This window comes from Hyperolius riggenbachi, chromosome 2, assembly GCF_040937935.1.
Source record: "Hyperolius riggenbachi isolate aHypRig1 chromosome 2, aHypRig1.pri, whole genome shotgun sequence".
NCBI classification, from domain to species: Eukaryota; Metazoa; Chordata; class Amphibia; order Anura; family Hyperoliidae; genus Hyperolius; species Hyperolius riggenbachi.
The window spans coordinates 51,734,060-51,759,118 of NC_090647.1; the positions used below are offsets into that span (position 1 = coordinate 51,734,060).

Genomic DNA, 25,059 nt, shown 5'->3' on the forward strand with positions numbered 1-25,059 from the left:
GACCTCGAGAACCGACCTTACCGTTAGAGGCGGTTCCTCGCTCTGTTAGCGACCCTTCCTCCTGAGGGTCACTTCCAGACATCCTTCCTACTGTCAGTCTGACTCCTCCCATCTTGGAGAGCTCAGGTCTGCGGAAGGAATCTGTGCAGTACTCCTTGCTGCACTGAGGCCTTATCCTCAAAGTGTTACTGTTACACCAAACACTACACTCTACTCAGGTGAACAGAGGTTAGCTAGTATATCGGATTATCGGTGAGACTGCAGATCACTTATAATCTGGTATATATCTGTATTCCCAGTGATACTGCAGATCACCGGTAATCAGATACTCTCTGTGCTCACCGATCGTTACAGTAACATGTGCAAAATAAGTTCGCTTCAGTGTCTCTTTAAGACAAGATAAAAACTTATCTCCTGGGAAAAAAAACTCAGGAGGAAAAAGTGAATTGCATATGAGCCAAGGGCCCATATGCAATTCACTTTTTTTTCCTGAGTTATCTCCTAGGAGATCATTTTCATACTTTAAAATAACTTTTCAGCATACTACAATTGAAAAAGTACCCAAAAGATGGTGACAAAGTACTATCAATCATTTTTAGCATTTTCTTGCTTGTTGGTGGCTTACAAGGCAAAAAAATTAATTCATATGGGCCTATGTGTTTTTGCAAATATTTTTGCAAAATAGAGAATAACATTTTTGATACAAAAATTACGTTGGTAAATATTTGAGCTCAACACTATTCAGACAGAATTAGACAACCACTAATGTAACCACTGTGTACTGGATTTACGGGCATAACTTCTTGCTCACAGGGTGAGTTGAGTTAGTACGATCACTACTTCCTCTCATCCCATTTTTATGTCACTTTTTTTTCTGATATAGGTTTTGCAGTGCATTGATTTACCTTTAGGCACTATAGGCACGTGCCTACAGGCGCCTGATGAAGGAAAGGCGGCTCAATCCCCTCCCCTAGTGCCTCCCTCCTTCCCTATGCAGAGTCCCGAGCACAGTGTAAAAATGAGGTTACTCCTCAGCTCTTGGCATTCCACTGACAAGATCTCCCTTCAGTAGGGGCACCACTGTCTACTTAATTCTGAGGGTACCTCTGGCTACTTAATGCTAAGGGACACCTGTAGCTACTTATGACGGGCAAGGGAAGTAAGTGAGAACTGACAGCTGGGTCAGCCAGCACACTTGGGTTTGTAGGTTGAAGGTTCATGGAGGGTAAAGTGTAGGGTGCCAGGGCATATGTGCCTATAGGCTCCAGTGAGGTAAATCTGGGCCTGAGGCTTTGCTTTTAATTTGCTCATTTCTTGTTGTGTTTACCTGCAGGAAAATGTAAAAATCCTGGAAAAGAGGGCTGTGGCCTATATAAATGCAGATTCCTCTGTGGAAGGTAACTTGTATTATGTAATCATCTAAACCTGCTCTTGTGAAACAAATACCGTATATACTCGACTATAAGTCTAGAAATGTAGGTCTGGCTCACTAAATAAAAGTATAGGGACCGACTTGCACTCAAATCACAGGCAACACTGAGCACACTGAGTAATGTGTGTATTATTAATGACATTCCCATTTGCAGCAATTTACCTTGTGGTAAGTGACACTGTCTTGATTAAGGAAATGCCAAGAAAGCACGGGTCTGAAAGTCCTGGCCACAACAATTAACAAAGAAAGGGGAAGGGGGGTAAATACTAGGCTGCAGTAATGGGGGTGAATAATTGCACTTGGGGGCCTGAAGGAGTTACTGGCTGCACTTAAGTGCAGGGCCAGATTTACCATAAGGCACCGTGGGCACGTGCCTACAGGCGCCTGATGTTGGGAAGGTGGCTCACTCCCCTCCTCTAGTGCCCCTCTCTCTCCTTCTCTATGCAGAGTCCTGAGCAGAGAGTGACAGTAGCAGAGAGACATTACTCACCCTGCTCTCTGCATTCCACTGACGAGATCGTCCTTCAGTCAGGGGCACCACTAGCTACCGTACTTAATACTGGGGGCACCACTAGCTACCGTACTTAATACTGGGGGTACCTCTGGCTACTTAATGCTAAGGGACACCTGTAGTTACTTATGACGAACAAGGGAAGTAAGGGAGAGAAGTGACAGCTGGGATAGCCAACACACTTGTGGTGGTGTTCGGTGGGGCTTTGTAGGTTCGTGGAGAGCAATGTCTAGGGTGCCCGGACATCTGTGCCTATAGACTTCTGTGATGTAAATCCAGGCCTGCTTAAAGGGTAACTTCAGCCTAAACAAACATACTGTCATTACGTTACATTAGTTATGTTAATTAGAATAGATAGGTAATATAATTTTTTACCCACTCCGTTTTAAAAGAACAGGCAAATGTTTGTGATTCATGGGGGCTGCCATCTTTGTCATGGGGCAGCCATCTTTTTGGTTGAAAGGAGGTGACAGGGAGCAGGAGATACAGTTCCAACTGTCCTGTGTCCTGATAACCCCTCCCAGCTGCACACGCTAGGCTTCAAATGTCAAATTCAAAATGTAAGAAAAAAAAATTGCACCAAAACAGCAGAACGAGAGCAACAACTTCAGAAATCCCATCATGCTTTGCACAGCATCAGGGGAAAAAAGCCTGGGCAGTGTTCTTCTGTGCAGCTAAAAATGAGGCTTGGATAAGAGAAACAAAGTTCTGATGCTGTGATACTGTTCAAGAAACACCAGGCCTTTTCAGTGCTGCTGAGTCGATTTTTAGTCCGGATGTTCACTTTAAGGGACATGAGAGGTTAATGGCTGCAATATTGCATGCAGTGCCCTCATTAACCCCTCCTAAACCCCAAGTGCAGCCATTGACTTTGCTGACTAGACTTATACCTGAGTCAATAAAAATTCCAACTTAAGAAGGTCAAATATTGGAGTCGACTTCTACACGTGGTCGACTTATATTCGAGTATTTATTTATTATTTCTCAGAGGAACCATCCATGTTTATCAAATGCAATACAGTTTAAATCTGGGTCTCCAAGAACTCATGTGGGGTGAATCGAGTTGAAATGGGACTCATATGAGGTGAATCATGATCTTCAAGGACTCATATGGGGTTAATCACGCTGTACTGGGACTCAGGGCTGTTTTTAGGCATAGACAAACAAGGTAGATGCCTGGAGCGACAGCTGCTTGAGGGAGCCCTAAGGAGCTATTCTTATCAGACTGTGCTTTATGGGACTCTTATTCTCAACTACTAGCTCCCACAGGGATGAGTGGTCATTTTTGAACATAAACTTACTACTATACTGATTAACATAACAAAGGTTTCCTGAAAAGTGTAACAGTGAATGGCATGAGCAGATCAAGTTGTAATTATTTTCAGGGGGACCGCCAGGTTTCTTTTGTCCTCAGGCCTCATTGTGGCTTAATCTTGTCCTGATTGCAGCGCATTGCTGTGTGATTATAACTTGCACTATAACCAACTGCAATGTGCATTGAATGAACTCGCCCGTATTGAAACAAAGAGTTTATAAAGCTGGTGTACTATGAAGCTGACCAAAATGGCGTTGGGAAATTTTGGTGCACCATGCGCTGCCATAGTCGAATGTGTGTATATATAGTGGCGCTATAGCGGTACTCAGACAGTAATTTGGGTGTCATCAAAAGACGGAGCCCAAATTACTTTTGAAAACAGTGTAATTCGGCCGCCAACAACAATGGGCACCATCTTTCCCCCTGGTTCCATGGCGACCTGGAGGGGGAATAGTAATTAACACCGGCAGGATTTTTTTCAGGAGCAGGGTGAGCCGTTTTTGCATGTATGCGGTATACTATGCTGAAAGTTTTTTAAATGATCTGTAAGAATATATTGCAAATGTATGCTGGCTATATTCCATGTTTTTTTTTTTTTTTAATCTTTATTTATTTGGGTTCCTTTTTAGGTAACTATACCTTGAGAGTTGATTGTTCACCTTTAATGTACCAGCTGGTTTACCAGTTAACAAAGGAGGTAATGTTTATATTGTTGCTCTGGCAAACCATAAGTTGGTTTCTTTTTGTACCAAAGTACATACAGTGGGTTGCAAAAGTATTCAGCCCCATTGAAGTTTTCCACATTTTGTCACATTACTGCCACAAACATGAATCAATTTTATTGGAATTCCACATGAAAGACCAATACAAAGTGGTGTACAAGTGAGAAGTGGAACGAAAATCATACACGATTCCAAACATTTTTTACAAACAAATAACTGCAAAGTGGTGTGTGCATAATTATTCGGCCCCTTTGATCTGGGTGCAGTCAGTTGCCTATAAACATTGCCTGATGAGTGCTAATGACTAAATAGAGTACACCTGTGTGTAATCTAATGTCAGTACAAATACAGCTGCTCTGTGAGGTCCTCAGAGGTTGTCTAAGAGAATATTGGGAGCAACAACACCGTGATGTCCAAAGAACACACAAGACAGGTCAGGGATCAAGTTATTGAGAAATATAAAGCAGGCTTAGGCTACAAAAAGATTTCCAAAGCCTTGAACATCCCACGGAGCACTGTTCAAGCGATCATTCAGAAATGGAAGGAGTATGGCACAACTGTAAGCCTACCAAGACAAGGCCATCCACCTAAACTTACAGGCCGAACAAGGATAGCGCTGATCAGAAATGCAGTCAAGAGGCCAAAGGTGACTCTGGATGAGCTGCAGAGATCTACAGCTCAGGTGTGGGAAACTGTCCATAGGACAACTATTAGTCATGCACTGTACAAAGCTGGCCTTTATGGAAGAGTGGCAAGAAGAAAGGCATTGTTAACAGGAAGCATAAGAAGTCCCGTTTGCAGTTTGCCACAAGCCATGTGGGGGACACAGCAACCATGTGGAAGAAGGTGCTCTGGTCAGATGAGACCAAAATGGAACTTTTTGGCCAAAATGCAAAACGCTATGTGTGACGGAAAACTAACACTGCACATCACTCTGAACACACCATCCCCACTGTCAAATATGGTGGTGGCAGCATCATGCTCTGGGGGTGCATCTCTTCAGCAGGGACAGGGAAGCTGGTCAGAGTTGATGGGAAGATGGATGGTGCCAAATAAAGGGCAAACTTGGAAGAAAACCTCTTGGAGACTGCAAAAGACTTGAGACTGGGGCGGAGGTTAATAATTCCTTTTTTTATATAGCGCCTTTCTCCTGTCGCACTCAAAGCGCTTGCGAGGCAGCCACTAGAGCGCACTCAGTAGGCAGTAGCAGTGTTAGGGAGACTTGCCCAATGAACTCCTTACTGAATAGGTGCTGGCTTACTGAGTAGGAAGAGCCATGATTTGAACCCAGGACTCCTACATCAGAGGCAGAGCCCTTAACCATTACACCTTCCAGCAGGACAATGACCCTAAACATAAAGCCAGGGCAACAATGGAATGGTTTAAAACAAAACATCTCCATGTGTTAGAATGGCCCAGTCAAAGTCCAGATCTAAATCCAATCGAGAATCTGTGGCAAGATTTGAAAACTGCTGTTCACAAACGCTGTCCATCTAATCTGACTGAGCTGGAGTTGTTTTGCAAAGAAGAATGGGCAAAGATTTCAGTCTCTAGATGTGCAAAGCTGGTAGAGACATACCCTAAAAGACTGGCAGCTGTAATTTCAGCAAAAGGTGGTTCTACAAAGTATTGACTCAGGGGGCTGAATAATTATGCACACCCCACTTTGCAGTTATTTATTTGTAAAAAATGTTTGGAATCATGTATGATTTTCGATCCACTTCTCACATGTACACCACTTTGTATTTGTCTTTCACGTGGAATTCCAATAAAATTGATGCATGTTTGTAGCAGTAATGTGACAAAATGTGTAAAACTTCAAGGGGGCCGAATACTTTTGCAACCCACTGTATTGAACGTACATTCCATATACAGCTTTTATTAACCGCAGTTAATTGCTCTTGTTGTGGCAGGTATGTAATCCTGGGCTGTGGAGTCGGAGCGATTGTGGGTAGCTGGAGTCAGAGTTGGAGTTGGGGGTTTCATAAGCTGAGAATCGCTATGGCGCCCAGTCATTTATAACTACGTCCCTGGGCATAATGGCCAGGATATTATCCACATGGAATTTGTATGTTCCCCCCATGTTTGTGTTGAGTTTCCGACCACAAGACATGAAGAAGGTTACTTTACCTCCTCTTAATTGGTGTTTAGACTAGTTTACTGACACCCCCCCCCCCCCCCCCCTCCCTTTGAAAGATTGTAGAAACATGTAGGAACATTAGGCTACAACTATGGTAGAGACTTTAGGAAATAATATAGAAGGGCTTTTCAGTTTCTTCTAGCCCCTTGTTCTGGGTCACCATGAGCTGTTTTGGTGTTCCTTAATACTGGTCTGAGCCCTATTCGATGGAGCCATATCAATCTGTGCCATGCACTGATGAGGTCCAATAAAGTCCAACAGCTGTATGCATGTTAGACTGATGTGACTCTATAAATAAGCTATAGGCTCACTATACACTAAGGAATGAATGTGAGATCATTTGCATATTCAGCAGTGATGCATCATGGGAAACTACAGCTGTATTTTTTATTTGATTTTTTTCATAATGGTGGTACTTTAAACAATAAATGCACATAGAACATTTTGTGAATGGTGAAAGGCTGTTGAGGCCACTATACCATGACTCTGAGAAACAACTGCAATACGCACATTTACTCTTTTTTTCTATTGACAATATCTACATGATAATGCATTTGAATAAAGTGGGTCTTTAATCACTTCAGGACCACTCTTAAGGCTCATACACACATCAGACTATAGTCTTTGGAAAATGAAAGATCACAGACCAATTTTACCCCCTTCCATGTAGTATGAGAGCCATATCTACACAGTCTATTCTATGGAGCTGAACTCCCCATCAGATAAAAATCTTTGCAAGATGCTGCACACACAGATGCTGTACACATGCAACAGATCTGTATCTGCAAAATATCTGTTCCTGCCAAAGATCCGTTCCTGCAAATTGCAATGATAGTCTATGAGATCTGCAGATCATCATACACACATGATTTAACTGACATTCATCTGCAGATCAGATCCACCAGGATGGATTTTCAGATCTGCGGATGATTGCTTGATCTGCAGATGAATGCCAGTTAAATCATGTGTGTATGATGATCTGCAGATCTCATAGACTATGAATGCATTTTGCAGGAATGGATTTTTGGCAGGAACAGATCTTTTGCAGATACTGATCTTTTGTGTCTGTACACCATCTGTGTGTGCAGCATCTTGCAAAGATTTTTTTCTGATGGGGAGTTCAGCTCCATAGAAAAGACTGTGTAGGTATGGCTCTCATACTACATGAAGGGTGGTAAGATTGGTCTGTGATCTTTCATTTTCCAAAGACTATAGTCTGATGTGTGTATGAGCCTTTAGTGTTAAAACAGCCTGTTTTCCCTGTTAACAGTAAACGGACGTTTTAATACGTTGCCGCTGTGCATGCACATGTACCCGCTGAGACTGACACATCTTTGATTGGTGAACGGGAACATGTGTTCCCTGAGCCACTCAAAGTGCCTGTGAGGGAAAGATTATGGCTTCAACTAGAAGCCAATGATCTTTCCTATTACACTGCCTGTGTGCTTTGAACTCTGTTCAGAGCACACAGAATAATGTATGTGTCTGGATATCATTTAAAAAAAAAAAAATATATATATATATTTACCTTAGGGCCCATTTTTTTACCTCTTTAATGAAAGGAAGTCCTTGTCTTCTGTGTAGATTGACAGCCCAGATGAAGGTTTTGAGGGAAAATCTCTCTATGAAAGTTGGCATAAGAAAGATAACTGGACAAATTACAAAGACGCTCCAAGGTAAGTTGTTAAAGAATACTGAGGCACAGTAAACCAAACTGTAATAATTTCAGTTGGGAGGTATAATAAAGATTATCCTTTGTGTGTCCCACCACACCAATTTTTTTAGATTTTTATATATTTGTAATTGATTATGGCAGATTTACCAAAATCAGCACTATTCTTATGTAAAACAGGTGCAGAAGTGGAGGGATGTGAAGAGTGACCAGTCTTCGATGTTAACATCTGCTCCATTTTCGCACCAGTTCTGCTCAAAATTTGCAAGCAAGAAAATACTCTGAATACTTTCAGCATTACAATACTACTTCGCCTACTTTTTAGCACGTTTTCAATTGCAGAGTGATATAAAGTTACTTTAAATAGAAGATAAAAAAATGATCTCCAAGGAGAAGACATAGGAGAAAAAGTGAATTGAATAAGGGCCTAGGAGGTAGATGGTGATGGTCATGTCTAGGAGAACTCATGGAGAAGCATGTGATCGGTTCATGTAAAAACAAAACAGACGACCCCAAGAGCCCAATAGTGCAATATTGTCTGATAAGCTCAATATATAATGTAATGTCAAAGGTTCTTATACTCACAAAGGTGGGTTACCATCAGGCAACCACTTGACAGGCAGGTGGGGAGTATTAGTACCTGGCCCCACTCAGGTATAAAAGTCGCTCTCTGTAGAAAATGGGGAAAGAACCCCTCCACCAGGGGTGGACTTAATCGTGCTGTAATATGTACAAACAGAGGTGCCAAGCAGAGTAAAACAATGTTCTAAAAATGATAAAAAGAGGGAAGTCGAGGTGGACTTACCTCCCTCTGGTAGTGGACATATACTCAAATGCAGAGTAAAAAATATATACAATTTATTCACAGCTCCATAAAATCGCAACGCGTTTTTGCGGTCAACAATCCCGCTTCATCAGGCAGTACAGGAGCATATAAAACTGGTTCAGGTCCATAAAGCGTGTGAGCGCCTCTGTGAGCCCTCCTCACAGAGGCGCTCACACGCTTTATGGACCTGAATCAGCGGGATTGTTGACCGCGAAACGCGTTGCGATTTTATGGAGCTGTGAATAAATTGTATAATTTTTACTCTGTGTTTGAGAATATGTCCACTACCAGAGGGACGTAAGTCCACCTCTACTTCCCTCTTTTTATCATTTTTAGAACATTGTTTTACTCTGCTTGGCGCCTCTGTTCGTACATATTACAGCACATGTGATCGGTTCAGTCAGGTGATAGATATTTGAGCCTCTGATTTGCTAGTCATGGTCATGTGCTAAAGCAGGACATGATCCCAGCAAATCACAGCTTTGCAAATCTGTCGGCTGATCAAAAAAAAAAAATCACTTGCTTCTCCATGAGTTCTCCTAGACACGACCTTCACTAGAGGCGGAAATCCATGGGCCCAAATGCAATTCCCTTTATCTCATTAGTTTTCTCCAAGGTGACGTTTTCACAGCCTGCTATAAAATGACCTTTAAACCACCAGCCCGTAAGAAAATGTTTAAAATAATTTTGATAGCATGTTTTCACCAACCTTTGGGTACTGTTTCAATTGCACAATGCCTAAAAGTTATTTTAAAGAGAATATGAAAATGATCTCCTAGGAGAAATCTCAAGAGAAAAAGTGAATTGCTTATGAGCCATGTTGTTGCTATTCCGTTGCTCTTTATGGCCCATAGGCAATTCACTTTTTCTCCTAGGAGATAATTTTTCATGTTTTATTTAAAATAATTTCTAAGCACTCTGCAGTTGAAAAAGTACCAAAAAGTAGGTGAAAAAGTACTGTCAAAATTATTTTGAGTATTTTCTTGCTTGCTGGTGATTTAAAGGCATTTTATTTGCAAGTTGTGAAAATATCACCTGGGAGAAAACTCAGGAGAAAAAAGAGTGAATTGCATATGGGTCTATGGCACATATGCAATTAACTATTTCTCCTGAGTTATCTCCAAGGGAGATCATTTTCATATTCTCTCATTTTACAATTGAAAAAGTACCAAAAGTTGGTGAAAAAGTACTATCAAATTTATTTTAAGTACTTCCTTTCTTGCTGGTGGTTTGAAATGTATTTTATGACAAGATGTAAAAATATCACCTAGGAGAAAACTCAGGAGAAAAAGTGAATTGCATATGGGCCTGTGTCTTTTGCCTTCAGTCCTGAATACTTACTTGAATTTATTCTTCACCCCCAAAGAGTATTCTGGTGATTTGGGCACTGATGGGGAAGGACTGGATTGCAGATACCACTATCCTTCCAGGGCAGGTGTAGAGATAACTGATCATAGATATGAGAGTAATTATGTTGCACCAAGGATGTGTGCTGAGAGAGAGTACAGGTGTGGGATGCTGTTACTAGGTAAGGACACACACACACACCACACCACACCACACCCCACAAACCCCCCCCCCCACACACACACACACACACACCTGGACAAAATGGGCGTGACCACACATCAGAATGTGGTCATGGGTGGAGTCAAATGTACAAATTCTGTTTAGATAACCAGCTGTACCCCCTTCCCCCCTAAAAATAGCGATATGTGTCATCTCCCCCCCCCCCCCCCATTTATATAGCTAAATGTGCTCCCTTCCCCTTTAGATAGCCAGGTGAGCCCGCCTATAATAGCCAGACATGTCCCACTTTTTCTGCTGCTGTTAACGCTTCTGCACTCCTCTGCAGAGGGAGGGAGAGAAGCAGGGGCACTTCGGGCAGCCAGTGAGCCGCCTCTCACGCATGTGGAGGTGCAGCGGCCATGCTGAGCCCCCTTACAGTGCTGCGCCCGGGGACATGTGTACCCCCTTGCACACCCGTAGCTACTCCTCTGAGGGTTTGCACACAGTAGGTGGCTAATGGATTCTCATGTTTCTTCAGGAAGACAAAATAATTGATTGTAATCAGGGCCGGTTTAAGCAACAATGGGGCCCCAGGGCAAAATAAACCTGGGGGGCCCCCAACATATACCCCGGAACAAAAATCGGCATTAGGGGACCTTTTTTGCAGCTGGTATAACAGGGTGTGAAGTCCCAATCGGTCGGAGCTCCACATTCTGGCTATCGCAGCCTGCATGGGGGACAAGGGGTTAAAACGTTTCAGGAGGGGGGACCCCACATAATTTTAAAAAAAAAATTCCCACACTCTAAACATAAAAAAAATTGGGAAAATAGGAAAAAATGCCAGGGATCTTCATACAGCCATATTGCGGCTGTACAGCGATCCCTGGCCAAAGCGCTGCGGCTGCGTATAGACCCCCTGGAAACCCCGTCAGGAAATGTATTGCGCTTTCGTTTGATGCATGCAAAATTACACTACCGTTAGGTTTGCTACTAAAAGTTACATTTACTGCATTTAAAAGTATACTTTTTTCCTTCGAAACTTTAAAATCAATTTTCTCAAAAACTATTAGGTCTTTTTGAAAAATAGTTTTTTCCTCTTATTCCTAATGATCTTCTTAACATACCCTGCAAATTTAGGGTTTCTAGCATTTAAGGTGGATTTTCTATTAACCATTAAAGTCGGCAGGTTTTTTTAATGTGCATTTTTTTTTCCTTTGAAACTTTAAAATCGATTTTCTCAAAAACTATAAGGCCGATTTGAAATTTTTTTTTCCTCTTGTAGCCACTGGGGGCCCCTACAAGCTCTGGGGCCCTGGGGCAGCTGCCCCTTTTGCCTTAATGGTAGCGCCGGCCCTGATTGTAATTGCAGTTTTTTATTAGGGGCAGTTTCATGTTCATTTGCCATAGTTGTAAGGATACTTCTTTTTAAAGGATACCTGACCTGGGACAAAGCTACCTTATGTAAGCACAGAGGTATGTTCATTCTGGATCCGCATACCTTCTGCACGTTGTCTGTTCCTCTCCTTGTTCCTTCCAGTTCCCATAATCACTGCTTAAAAAATGTGACTTGGCTAAAGTCAAATTTTTAGACAGGAAGAGACATCGATGTTCCCTCCTATCACCCTCCCATTCAATTCTCTGGATAAATGGAGAGTGGTATGTGAAGGCCCTGGCACACCGGAGAGCGTTTTGCAGGTCCTTTTCATAAAAAAAAAAAAAAAAAAAAAAAAAATGCTTCCACCGACTTGATTTAAAATCCTGGCAAAATAGCCGCGACCGTGATTTTTATGCAAATCAATGGAAGCATTCTTTAAAAAAACAAAAATGACTGGCAAATGCTCTCCGGTGTGCCAGGGCCCTTAGAATAGTTTGCTTAGTAGTAGCCCATCAAAGCCTTGTTCATTAAGGCCTCATTCGCATCAGGGCCATTTCTGTGTGCTTTTCACAGCGCATTGCACTGTGCATTCGGTAAAGTATTGATTTTCCCATGTTATTAACAACTTCACCACTGAGGGGTTTTACCCCCTGAGCACCAGAGCAATTTTCACCTTTCAGCGCTCCTTCCATTCATTCGTCTATAACTTTATCATTACTTATTACAATGAAATGAACTATATCTTGTTTTTTCCGCCACCAATTATGCTTTCTTTAGGTGGGACATTATGCCAAGAATTATTTTATTCTAAATATGTTTTAATGGGAACATAGGAAAAATGTGGGAAAAAATTCATTATTTTTCAGTTTTCGGCCATTATAGTTTTTAAATAATGCATGCTACTGTGATTAAAACCCATGAAATTTATTTGCCCTTTTGTCCCGGTTATAAAACCGTTTAAATTATGTCCCTATCACAATGTTTGGCGCCAATATTTTATTTGGAAATAAAGGTGCATTTTTTTCAGTTTTGCGTCCATCCCTAATTACAAGCCCATAGTTTATAAAGTAACAGTGTTATACCCTCTTGACATAAATATTTAAAAAGTTCAGTCCCTAAGGTAACTACCGTATATACTGGCGTATAAGACGACTTTTTAACCCTGAAAAATCAACTGAAAAGTCGGGGGTCGTCTTATACGCCGAGTGCCAGAATGTCAGGTCTGGTCAGGGTGCCGTGTGTCAGGCAGAACTGTAATTACCTTATGCTGCAGTCATCCGGTAATAAGAAAGATAGATCGCGTTCTCCATTTAAAAAATAACTTGTTATAACAGCTTCTTGCGAGCAGCCGCTCGCACGGGTAGCAATGCAGCTTCCGGCATCACCTGACTTGTGACGTGTGCGCTCCACAATACAACCCGGCAATCTCTTCCGGCGTGAGCCTCATCACTGGAGCGCACACGTCACCAGTCAAGGGACGCAGGAAGCTGCAATGCTACCCGTGCGAGCGGCTGCTCGCAAGAAGCTGTTACAACAAGTTATTTTTTAAACTGAGAACACGATCTATCTTTCTTATTACCGGATGACTGCAGCATAAGGTAATTACAGCTCTGCCTGATACCCGGCACCCTGACTCCTACTATGGGGTAGTCTTATACGGCGAGTATACCCCAACCTCTACATTTTAACTGGCAAAGTTGGGGGGTCGTCTTATACGCCCAGTCGCCTTATACGCCAGCATATACGGTATTTATGTTTTTTTTTTTTTAATTGTAAATTTAAAAAAAAAAATTTAATTACAAAAAAAAAATGGGGAGTGTAGGAGGTAAGGAGTTAATTTTTTGTGTAACACTAATTTATTTCTATGTAAAAAATGCTTAGGGTGTAGTTTTACTATTTGGCCACAAGATGGCAACAGTAACTTTTTGTTTATTGCGACCTGCGAGCGTCCTTCCGGACGCTCGCAGGAAGTACTAGGAGGCTGTTAGTGTTTGTTTTTTTTCACATTGATCGCGCTGCCCATCAGAGCAGCGGATCATTGCGGGGCTTAGATCAACGAACGGGAATGGATTTTCCCGTTCATTGATCTCCGGGCGAGCGGGCGGCGGCGTGTTTACTAGCGGCGGGCGGCGTGTTTACGAGCGGGAGTGCGGGCAGCGGCGGGAGCGCGGAAAGTACGGATTTCTCCGTCCCTGGGGGTTAAAGGATGGAATAAGGGACGGAGAAATTCGTACGGGCGGGGGTAAAGTGGTTAAATGTGCCTGGTTTGCATCTATGTGTTGCGCTGAGCTGCGTTACAAAAACATAGTGTTGCATGCATTTCTGTGCATTGAGCTGTAAAGCGCACATCATTGCAAGTGAATGGTTGCATTTTTTTACTGCATACAAGCGCATAGAAGTGCATGCGTTTTTTACCCCAGGGGAAGGTTCACAGCATGATGCGCAGATGGAACGAGTATGATCGCACGCCATCTGCGCCACTTCGCCCTGCTGATCCCATTCCTTACAGTGAATGGGACAGCGCTGCGCTGGCGGGCAGAATGCATGCAGCAGTACATAAGCGCACCATAGCGCATTGTATTGTTGCACAGCACATATGATGTGAACGACAGAAGGGCTGTCTATGCCCTTCTGTTCTTGCATGTTGCACATCACAAGCGCTTCCAAATGCGCACAGAAGCGCATCATGATGTCAATGAGGCCTCCTTGGAAAAAAAATTTCAAATGATAACAAATCTTTATTGCAATTGCTATTTCTACGATAAGCAAAATGTGCTGGAAAAAAAACGTGCTTAAAGTGAACCAGAGACGAAGCACCCTCATGTATTTTACCATATATATCAGTGAGAACATTACAGAAAACACCTACCTTGCTTTCTGTTTCATTCTGCACTGCACTGCACGGCTTGCTTCTAATCAGTCCTGATAAAATTCCCGACTGAGCATTCAGTCTGGCTTTGCTCAGGGATATTTATAGCTCAGTCTGTGTTCTCTCATGTCTTTTCAAGTCCAAGCCTGCCCCCTGCTAGCTCTGCTCAGGAATCATTATAGCTGAGTCACTATAGCAAAGCCAGCCTGAATGCTCAGTCAGGGATTTTATCAGGGCTGATAAGAACCAAGCTGTGCAGTGCAGAATGAAACAGAAAGCATGGTAGGTGTTCTCTCTAATGTTCCCACCGATCTATATGGTAAAATACATGATGGTGCTTTGTCTCTGGTTCACTTTAAGCATATGTAAACGCATAGGTCCGCTTTAAAAAAAAGCGCACTGAAACACACACTAGCACAGTTTCCTGCTCATTCCTTCTGCTCATGTATTGTGGAAGGATGTGGGATAGGGAAGGGTGAAAGGACACACCCCCCCCCCCCCTTCCCACACTGGAATGGGTCAGGATCCTGAATTTTTTATTAAAAATAAGTAAACTTTCGCTTTAGATTTCTATAAGAAGCATGACTAATGGTTCTTGTTTTCTGTGCTCTCTTTTTAAAGGATGAACAAGTTGGGCTCGGGAAATGATTTTGAAGTCTTTTTCCAGCGACTTGGCATTGCGTCTGGAAGATCTCGTTATACTAAAAATAGGGTGAGTATTTTGTGCTGGCGCACCTGGTAAGTGGGAGTTACCCTCTTTATGTCTCTTGCGGCCCCGACTCCTCCCCCTCGTCCATGATACGACAGGCTAAGTATCAGCTACGCGTTTCAAGCTTCGTGCTGAAGACTTAAATGCTGTAATTGTCTCTAGCGTGATGCTGGTATCAGTGACGGAAGGAGAAAAAATAATAAAGCCACTTCCAAGAACAAGTAAATAAAAACTGCGCCGCTGGTTGTCTATTTGAGCTCTTGTCTAATTAGTTAACTCAAGTTACTCATCTAAGGAAAAAAAACAAAATGTTGTTTTTAAACAGGGGAGGGAGACACAGAGAGCCCGATATGGTGCAGTATGTACTGGAAAGTTAGAGTGAGGGTGTAAATTGTAAGGGTTATACTCACAAATCTGGGTTACCTTCCAGGTAACCACTATATAGGCAGGTATGGAAATTAGACCTGTCGCCACTCAGGATTAAGAAGTCGCTCTCTGTAGATCGGAAAAGGGGTCAAATAGTGTCCACCAGGGGTGGACACAAATTGTAAACAAGGTTACAGAGGCGCCAATAGTATAAAATTAGATAAAAAGTCTAAAAAAATAGGGAGGCAGTTGGTGGACTTCCCTCCCCAATGCAGACACAAGATAATGTTGATTTTTCAACACAATTTTTTTTTATTCACATTGCAACGCGTTTCGTGGGCTCAACCCACTTCATCAGGCTATAGACAGGAGTATAACAGGATCAGTCAGCTTAGCGCCTGTGCCTTAACAGACTACAATTCATGGAACCCCACAGTAAAACCTTGATGCTAACATTCAAATACCCGCATGACCTAGGCCCAGGATACCTGGAGTATTTGTTGCAACTGCGTCACACCTCCTACAACCTCACATCAAAAGCATCCAATAACTACATCTCCCTCAGAGCTCAACTAAAAACCTTTTGGAGCCAGAGATTTTTGTCATGCTGCCCCTACCCTGTGCAATGCCTTACCAAACTTAATCAAAGCAGCTCCAACCCTGGACAAGTTTAAATCAAAACTGAAAACAAACCTGTTTAGTCTGACATTTATGATCACATAACCTTTTAGCCCTGTACACATCACTATGTACTAATCTGAGACAAGCTTATGTGCTTTGGGTCCTACAGGAGAAAAGCGCTTTACAAATGTTTTGTTGTTGTTGATGGGGGGGCCCCAGTGTTTACACCTCTTCCCTTGCCTCTCCTAGGTGACCCTCAAAGCCTAGGAACCCATCTCACACGGGCCATAAACCAAGTGTGGCCATCACGATCTTCACACCCATAGCCAGTGTGGCCACGTCCTGTGCAGGTCCACTTTACGGCAACAGAAACGGTTCTTCTTTAATCTGGGTGCATGATGCTTTAGATTACTGTCACACAGCAGCAGGGATGGGGACATTATACCTTGGGTGACAGTTTGGGGGCAGTATTGGTGATGTTTTCAAACTACACACATCAATCCTACCTAATAAAGCGCAAGTGTCCAGCGTCCCATGTCCATGTGTCAGTGCTTTTTTGCACTGCGCATGTGCAGGGAGGGACGCAGAGACACTGAAGAGAGCTGGGGGAGGACGAGGGCAGAAGGGGCGGGCATGTGTGCATGTGCGGCGGGCGCATGCGCGCTGAAACAAGCATTGACAGACCTAGCCCGTTTGTAAACAGGCTTAGGTCACCAGTTGTATATCGTTGTACTTATGTGACTGGAAGCCCTGATTGTACAGTGTGTTGAACTGCTCATGTATCTGTGCTCCACACTATTGTCTGTCTTGTACTATGTACTGTACAGCACTACGAAAGATGCTGGTACTGTATAAATAAAAAATAATTATAAAGTAGTTGGTCCAAAAAGGCAATTTTATTGATTGGACATCAGCTAGTCAAAGAGTGTTTACGTGTCCACCATTGAGTACCTGCACAAGGCTCGGAAAATATCTGTGCTTGAAGTTGGGGCTTAAACCATTTGCAGCTTCAATAGAGTTATCTTTTTTTTTAACCTGAGTCTGCACTCGTTGTGCTGTACATTTTTGGAATGCTCTCATCTCTCTCTACTAGCAGAGAATATGGAAACTGAAAGCAGAAGTCCTCTGTTATTGTCTCACACTGCCCCCTAGTGACAAGTGGCCATAAATGCACATTAAAGCAGTACTAATTAGAAGCAATGGAAATGTAACAAATAAGAAATAAAAAAGTGCTAAAATAAATTGGCCTGGAGCACTTTCAAGCCTCTAAATAGATTGGCTGCTAAAGGGTTGAAATCCTGTAAGGATGACTTGACCAAAATGGTGATATTAATTCTCATCCTTCCATCTATTCCAGAAAGAGGGGCGATATAGCGGCTACCCGGTATATCACAGTGTGTACGAGACCCTGGAGATCGTTGACCAGTTTTACGACCCGCTCTACAAGAACCACCTGGCAGTGGCTAAAGTGCGGGGAGGGCTTGTCTTTGACTTGGCTGATTCCGTGGTTCTCCCGTTTGATGCCAGAGACTACGCCGATGCCATTAAGAGCTACGCCGACATTATTTCTGGCATGGCACAGAAGGCACAGTCACATGTGCAAGCCAATGTTTCCTTTGGTAAGTAGTGTTGATTAGAAAGGATCGGTGAGTTGCAAATAATCCCAACTTGCATACAAATTTCATACATTTGGAATTGGTCCAATCAAAGCCACTTCCTGGCCGTTTTTGATTGGGCCAATCCCAAACCACATACAACTTGCATGAAATGTGCATGCTAACCGTAATTACTAGGATCTCATCTTGAATATTAGACTATGGCGATTTGTGCATTAAAAGGAACCTAAAGTGAGAGTAATACGGAGGCTGCCATTTTTATTCCCTTATAAAAAATGCCAGTTGCCTGGCCGTCATGGTGAGCTTTTGGATTTAGTTGTAATTGTTTGAGTGACACACCTGCAACAAGCATGCAGCCAGCGGAGTCACACCAGAGTCACAGCATCTGATCTGCAGCTCATTCTGGGCCAGCGACTGATAGTATTAGAGGCGGAGCTTCAGCACAGAAGTCAGGCAACTGGCATTGTTTATAAAAGTAACCTGAAGTGAGAGGGAAGCTGCCATATTTATTTTATTTTAAATTATGCCAGCTGCCATACAGTCCTGCTGATCTGTGGCTGCAGTAGTGTCTGAATCACACACCTGAAACATGTCTGTGGCTGAGGGCCCGGGCACACCGGAGAGGATTTTGCGGGTCATTTTCATTATAAAAAAAAAAAAAAAAAAAACCACTACCATTGACTCAAATTAAAATTGCAACAAAATTAATTTTATAAAAAAAAAATTGCATTGCTACTATTTTGCCACATTTTAATGCAAATAGAATAGTCAATAGAAAAATGTTTTCTTTTTAAATGAAAATGACCCTAAAAGAATAAGGGGCAGAGGATCAGCAGAACAACCAGGCATTGTACTTTACCACACCAGATAGAGTATCTACGCCCCTGTGTTTACACAAATATAAACAAATAATAAACAATTGGTTCTGTTTCTATTTTTAGAACACACTAACTCTGTATCTCCATCTTGTGGCCAAAAAGTAAACCTACATTCAAATACCCTATTATACACCTTCCCATAGAAAAATGAAATACATTTTCATTATTTTTAACCCCCCCCCCCACACACACACACACACACACACACACACACACACACACTAACTCCTAGCACTAACCCCCCACCTACACCTAATACTAACCAACCCCCTACCAACATCTAACACTTAACCAACTATGCCTAACACTAACACCCTACCATCTTCCAACACCCCCCCCCCCCCCCACACACACACACACACACACATTTAAAACTACCCCTTCCCCCACTAACGTCTAGCACTGACACATCTACCAACACCTTACGCTACCCCCCTCCCCCCCAACAACAACACCACCACCACCTAAATCTAATACTAGCCAACCCCTTCCACACCTAACACTTTTCCTCATCTACGCTGAACCAACCCTCCTAGCCCTGATCTCTACCATTGCTAAATGAAGGTTAGATAAACTGGGTTTATTTAGTCTAGAGAAAAGACGCCTTAGAGGGGATCTAATTAACATGTATAAATACATCAGAGGGCAATATAATAGCTTGGCGGATGAGCTTTTTGTCTCTAGGCCTTCTCAAAGGACTAGAGGACATGGAGGAAAAACGTTTTAGCCATTTATTTAGGAAAGGGTTCTTTACAGTAAGAGTGATTAAGATGTGGAATGCATTGCCACAGGAAGTCGTTATGGCAAACTCTATACCTGCATTTAAAGGGGGCTTAGATGCTTTCCTTGCATTGAAAGACATCGATGGCTACAATTACTAGGTACTGCCTAATGATGTTGATCCAGGGATTTTATCTGATTGCCATCTGGAGTCAGGAAGGAATTTTTCCCTTTTGGGGCTAATTGGACCATGCCTTGTGGGGGTTTTTTCACCTTCCTCTGGATCAACAGGGATATGTGAGGGAGCAGGCTGGAGTTGTACTTTATACTGGTTGAACTCGATGGACGTATGTCTTTTTAAACCAAAATAACTATGTAACTATGTAACTATGTAAATTGCTGCTACTGCTAAGTTTACGGCCACTAATTGAAACCACTAATAATTCAATAATTCAGTCCGTGTGCCATAATTACACTGCTGGCACCACCATGTAATTGTTCTCTATGAGTAGCCAAAAACTATGAGTACCAGGCGCGAGCATGCGCCATGATTACCTGTCTCCTCCAGAAATGGGCTCTCCAGTATGGAGTATGGCTAGCATATGCATTTTCACTGCTTCACCTCTAAGTGGACCTGTTCTATCAATTTAGTTTATACCTTTGTGAAAGGTGAATGGGTCACTGTTCAGGTTTTTTTTTGTTTGTTTTTCCTATCAATGTTCCTTTTCTTTTATCCTCATGTTCATTATTTTCCCTACAGATGCATTATTTTCTGCTGCTGAGAATTTTACAAAAGCTGCAGCACAATTTCACGAACGGCTGAAAAACCTCGATGTGAACGAGTAAGTAGGCGATGGCGGAAAGTCGGGAGCAATGCATCGGAGCTCCGTCACCGGCAAGATGAAACCCCCGAGGCGGGAGGAAGTGCCGCCTTCCACACCTGCTTTTATTTACAATGTATCTGACTGACCACAGTACAAATATTCTGTGGGTCGTTGTATGTGGTCTCAGAAATGAATAAAAAGCATCTGTGTTCCCTTTGGCAGCATTGGCAGCCCTGCTTCACACATTTACATGTAGAGATGTCTATATGTTCTGGATTGTCTCTATGGCATGACTTGAGGGATGAATTTACCCCACTAGTATGTACAGGAAATATCCCATGTCTTCCAAATGTTCAGCTGTAATGAAAGACAAAAGACAAAGACAAACACTTATATTGCGCTTTTCTCCTGGCGGACTCAAAGCGCCAGAGCTGCAGCCACTAGGACGCGCTCTATAGGCAGTAGCAGTGTTAGGGAGACTTGCCTAAGGTCTTCTGCTGAATAGGTGCTGGCTTACTGAACAGGCAGAGCCGAGATTCGAACCCTGGTCTCTGGTGTCAGAGGCAGAGCCCTTAAAGGATATCCGAAGTGACATGTGACATGATGAGATAGAGATGTGTATGTACAGTGCCCAGCACATAAATAGCTATGCTGTGTTCCCTTTTTTTTTTTTCTCTGCCTGAAAGAGTTAAATATTTGGTATGTAAGTGGCTGACTCAGTCCTGACTCAGACAGGAGAGTGACTACAGTGTAACCCTCACTGATAAGAAATTCCCCTTTTTATCTCTTTCCTGCTCTCAGAAGCCATTTTCTGCTAGGAAAGTTTTTTATAGTTGGAATTTCTTATCAGTGAGGGTCACACTGGTGTCACTTCCTGTCTGAGTCAGGACTGAGTCAGCCACTTACATACCTGATATTTAACTCTTTCAGGCAGAGAGAGAAAAAAACGAAACACAGCCTAGTTATTTGTGTGCTAGGCACTGTACATACACATGTCTATCTCATCATGTCACCTTGGGTATCCTTTAACCATTACACTATCTAGTGAAACCTCTCAAAATCCCAAACACACCCCCAGCCATTGTACTAGAGCCAATCATCAAAAGGATTTGCCTCTGACATCACAGCCATTAAAGTACACCTGTAACTTTAAAACAAAAAATTACATACAGCAGAAGTGCACCTGCGGATATTGCTAGATGCCAGATATGTGTACTTGCCGGTTGCTTGAGCAACTGGCTAAAAATAGCACTAACCCCCCCTCCCACCACAACCACCACCACCACTTGTGGAGTGGGAGCAACCTAACGATCCTCCAGGCACCCTCTTCTACACTTCCTGTAGCTCCCAGCAGCTTTCGGTTGTCCTCTGTGTATGGATCTTGGTGTGTCATGTGACCCACGTTGGGTCTGGTGACATGCCAGGAGCCGTACATGTATGCTGGAAAACCACTGGAAGCTGCAGTAAGGTAGAAAACTGCGCCTGGAGGATCTGCTGCCCAAACCTCTGCAAATGGCAGAAGTACTGTCCCATTTGTCCTCCTCAGACATTGCGGTTAGTTGACACTTCCTGTTGCCTGAGATCCTGTTAACAGGGACTTTGCTGTACTTACATCCAGTAGGGGGAAGCTTGCAGATGCTCCAGAGGCTTCCCCGATCCTCTGCGACCTCTTCATGTACCAGCGTGGCCGCATTGCACAGGAGCCACTGAGTCTGCACAGTAGCATGGAGGAAAAAAAGGTATAGACAAGCGGCTCCATGCTACTGCGCAGGTGCGGGCCGTACTTCCTGCTTGTACAAGGAGGGGAGCGTGGCCGCGAGCAATCTTAGACATTAAAGTTGAAGATTGTTTAGAGGTTCCAAGCGCAGAGCAGGAGCGGCGTACGGAGATCGGGGAAGCCTCTGGACTGGCCAGGGCCTTTTAGGGCCCTTTTCCACCTGCAATCGCTAGCGTTCACGCTGAACGCTAGCGATTGCTGAATCGCAAAACCGGCGATTCCCCCGACGTTTGCGGCCGCGATTTTGCTATGCTATGCACTGCATAGCAAAATCGCGGCAATTATCGCTCCGCCGCGCGTTCGCGTTCCCCGCAAAAACGAATCGCGGTAGTGGAAATGACCTACCGCGATTCCCATGTTAAAAAGCAAACCGTAGCGATTGTAAAATCGCTAGCGGTTTGCGTTTTTGCGATTCAGCATCGCAAACGCCACTAGTGGAAAAGGGCCCTAAGTGTGTTTACAGGTGTTCTTTAAAAACATGCACAAATGGCAGGGGAAATGATTTACATTAAAGGACCACTGTAGTGAAATATTGTAAAACCTATGAAAGCACATAAATAGAAAGTACATTTCACCCACAATAAAATGTGCTATAAATTGCTTTTCTCTTATGTTGCTGTCACTTACAGTAAGTGGTAGAAACCTGGCGGACTTGAGAGGTTTTGGACTAGTCCAGCGATGGGCAAACTACGGCCCGCATGCGCTGTACATCTGGCCTGCCAATAGGCGGCCAGTTTACTCTCTTTCCCCCCTCCCTCCCTCCCTACAGAGTGGCAAGGGGGCGATTAGCGGGGTTTAACTCGCCTACTTGCCGCTTCCTGCATCGCATATCCATGGCAGCAGAGCGTCACATGACACACCGTTGGGATTTGTCAGCGTAGGGTGTGATACGCTGGCGTGTCATGTGATGCATGTCACGTGACGTCACGTGATTACTGTGCAGAATGCGGTCACTAAAAAAATGCAGAGAATCCCTCAGAAATGTATAGTATTATTACGTCTAGTAATAAATAGCAATACATCTAATGAAAGTACCTTTGTCTTGACAGCCCCATGGCAGTGAGATCTGTGAATGATCAGCTGATGTTTCTGGAGAGAGCCTTTATCGATCCCCTGGGATTACCAGACCGGAGATTTTACAGGTACGTAGCTGCAAACCATGCATTGCTTTCACCATATAAAAAGTATATAATTGCAGAATAGGCAGTCTGCGGATAAGCTGAGTCAAATTACTACATGGGTCAGTTCAGAAGGGCGTCCTGCGGCATCTCCGTTAAATGTGTTTCCGTAAGCGTGCAGAAAAGCATTTGACAGCTTTCCGTGGCTTTCAGCAGCAATCTGTGTTTTTCACCCCCGCTGTGGGACACGGAGACGTGGTGGTAAGCAACCCTAGAAGCAACCTGGACAGCTATTTAAAACAGAAAATTGCAAAACGCACGGTAAAAAAGAAACACAGGTCACATGTGGTGCCATTGAAATAAATTACATATGCAACAAATGCGAAATTGCAATTCCACAGGGTGCAGGTAGACTTACCCCCTTCCCCACCGCTGCTATGCATATCTACGCCCCAAACGTCACTTGTGCGTCAAGGGCATAGATGCATATTTGTTTCCTTACCTCACTGCTAACATTGCAGTCCCGCTCCCGTTCATTTCCGTTGCAATCCCACTGGTCTTTGATCGGTGAATGGGAACAGCTGTTCCCTAAGCAAATCAAAGTGCCTGTAATGAATGAAGCACTTGAAACAAAAAGAAAAACCGAGAGCCCAATATAGTGCAGTAAGTCTAGTAATTGTTGGCAAAATAATTAACAGATGTGGATATACTCACAAACACGGGTTACCACATAGGCAACCACTTGAAATGCAGGTGGGGAGCATTAGAACCTGACCCCACTCAGGTTTAAGAAGTCGCTCTCTGTAGATAGAAAGAAGGGGAGAGTCCCCTCCACCCAATCAAGATTGTTCAAATTGCAAACAACAATTTATTTTGGCACTCCGCCAAAATAAATTGTTATTTGCGATTTGAACAATCTCGATTGTCCATCATTTCAGGAGGTAAGTCCATTTGTACTCCTCCTTTTTAGTTGTTTTTAGATCATTTTAACCTGCCTGGCGCCTCTGTCCAAATTTGCACTGTAATGAATGAAAGCCGGCATAAGTGGGATGTCGATATTCCTTCACAAAGTGAAAATAAAGAACAGATACAGAACACTTCCTGTGTACTGTTCACAGGAATTAAGTGTGGTGACATCTTGTGGCCACAAAGTAAAAATACACCCACATACACTATAATTTATTTATAAAAATAAATACATTTTTATTAGTTTTTAAATAGGTTTGTACAGGGCCTTATACTTTGGCTAACATGTTGGAGTAGAGGGGATGCCTTGACTCTAAGACTGCTTTAGGATAGAGCATTGATGTAGTTGTTCTTCTCTCCCCAGACACATCATCTATGCACCAAGCACCCACAATAAGTACGCCGGTGAATCGTTCCCTGGGATATACGATGCTTTGTTTGACATTGACAATAGGAAAGACCCGAGCTCAGCGTGGGACGAGGTTAAGAAGCAGATTGCGATAGCCGCGTTCACCGTTCAGGCTGCAGGAAAGACACTGGAAGAGGCATCGTGACTGTATCCCGCGCCAAAAGGCCCACCGCTGTCCCACGCCACAAGTTTCTGAATCACTCCAATAACTGTATGCTGCTTGTACCTCATGTATTTCCTTATAAACCACAAATGTGAACATTTTACAAAACAAATTCTATTATATTTCCTACTTTATTTCCAAATAAAATATCGGCGCCATACATTGTGATAGGGACATAATTTAAATGCAGTTATAAGCAGGACAAATAGGCAAATAAAATACATGGGTTTTAATTACGTTAACATGTATTTATTTCAAACTATGATGGCCAAAAACTGAGAAATAATGAATTTTTTCCTGTTAAAATGGATTTAGAATAAATTAATTCTTAGCAAAATGTATCACCCAATAAAAGCCTAATTGGTGGTGGAAAAAAACAAGATATAGATCAATTCATTGTGATGAGTAGTGATAAAGTTATTGGCAAATGAATGGGAGGTGTAAGATGCTCAGATGCAAAAAATTTACAACCCTGCCCATTATTTACCCTGTGGATAAATAATGGGCAGATAGAAGGGGAG

General features: G+C 43.0%; 1 protein-coding gene across 1 annotated transcript in view; it reads left to right on the forward strand.

Moving 5' to 3' along the window:
• Window positions 1–24,774, forward strand: part of LOC137545485 (glutamate carboxypeptidase 2-like) — a 67,249-nt gene extending 42,475 nt beyond the window's left edge. The window contains exons 12-19 of the mRNA XM_068266793.1: window positions 1,334–1,397; window positions 3,888–3,955; window positions 7,705–7,796; window positions 14,993–15,083; window positions 17,425–17,686; window positions 20,042–20,123; window positions 22,932–23,024; window positions 24,331–24,774. Coding sequence (XP_068122894.1) covers window positions 1,334–1,397; window positions 3,888–3,955; window positions 7,705–7,796; window positions 14,993–15,083; window positions 17,425–17,686; window positions 20,042–20,123; window positions 22,932–23,024; window positions 24,331–24,520 — 942 coding nt within the window. The 3' untranslated portion in view covers window positions 24,521–24,774. The remainder of the gene's footprint in view (window positions 1–1,333; window positions 1,398–3,887; window positions 3,956–7,704; window positions 7,797–14,992; window positions 15,084–17,424; window positions 17,687–20,041; window positions 20,124–22,931; window positions 23,025–24,330) is intronic.
• The last annotated feature ends 285 nt before the right edge of the window (window positions 24,775–25,059 follow it).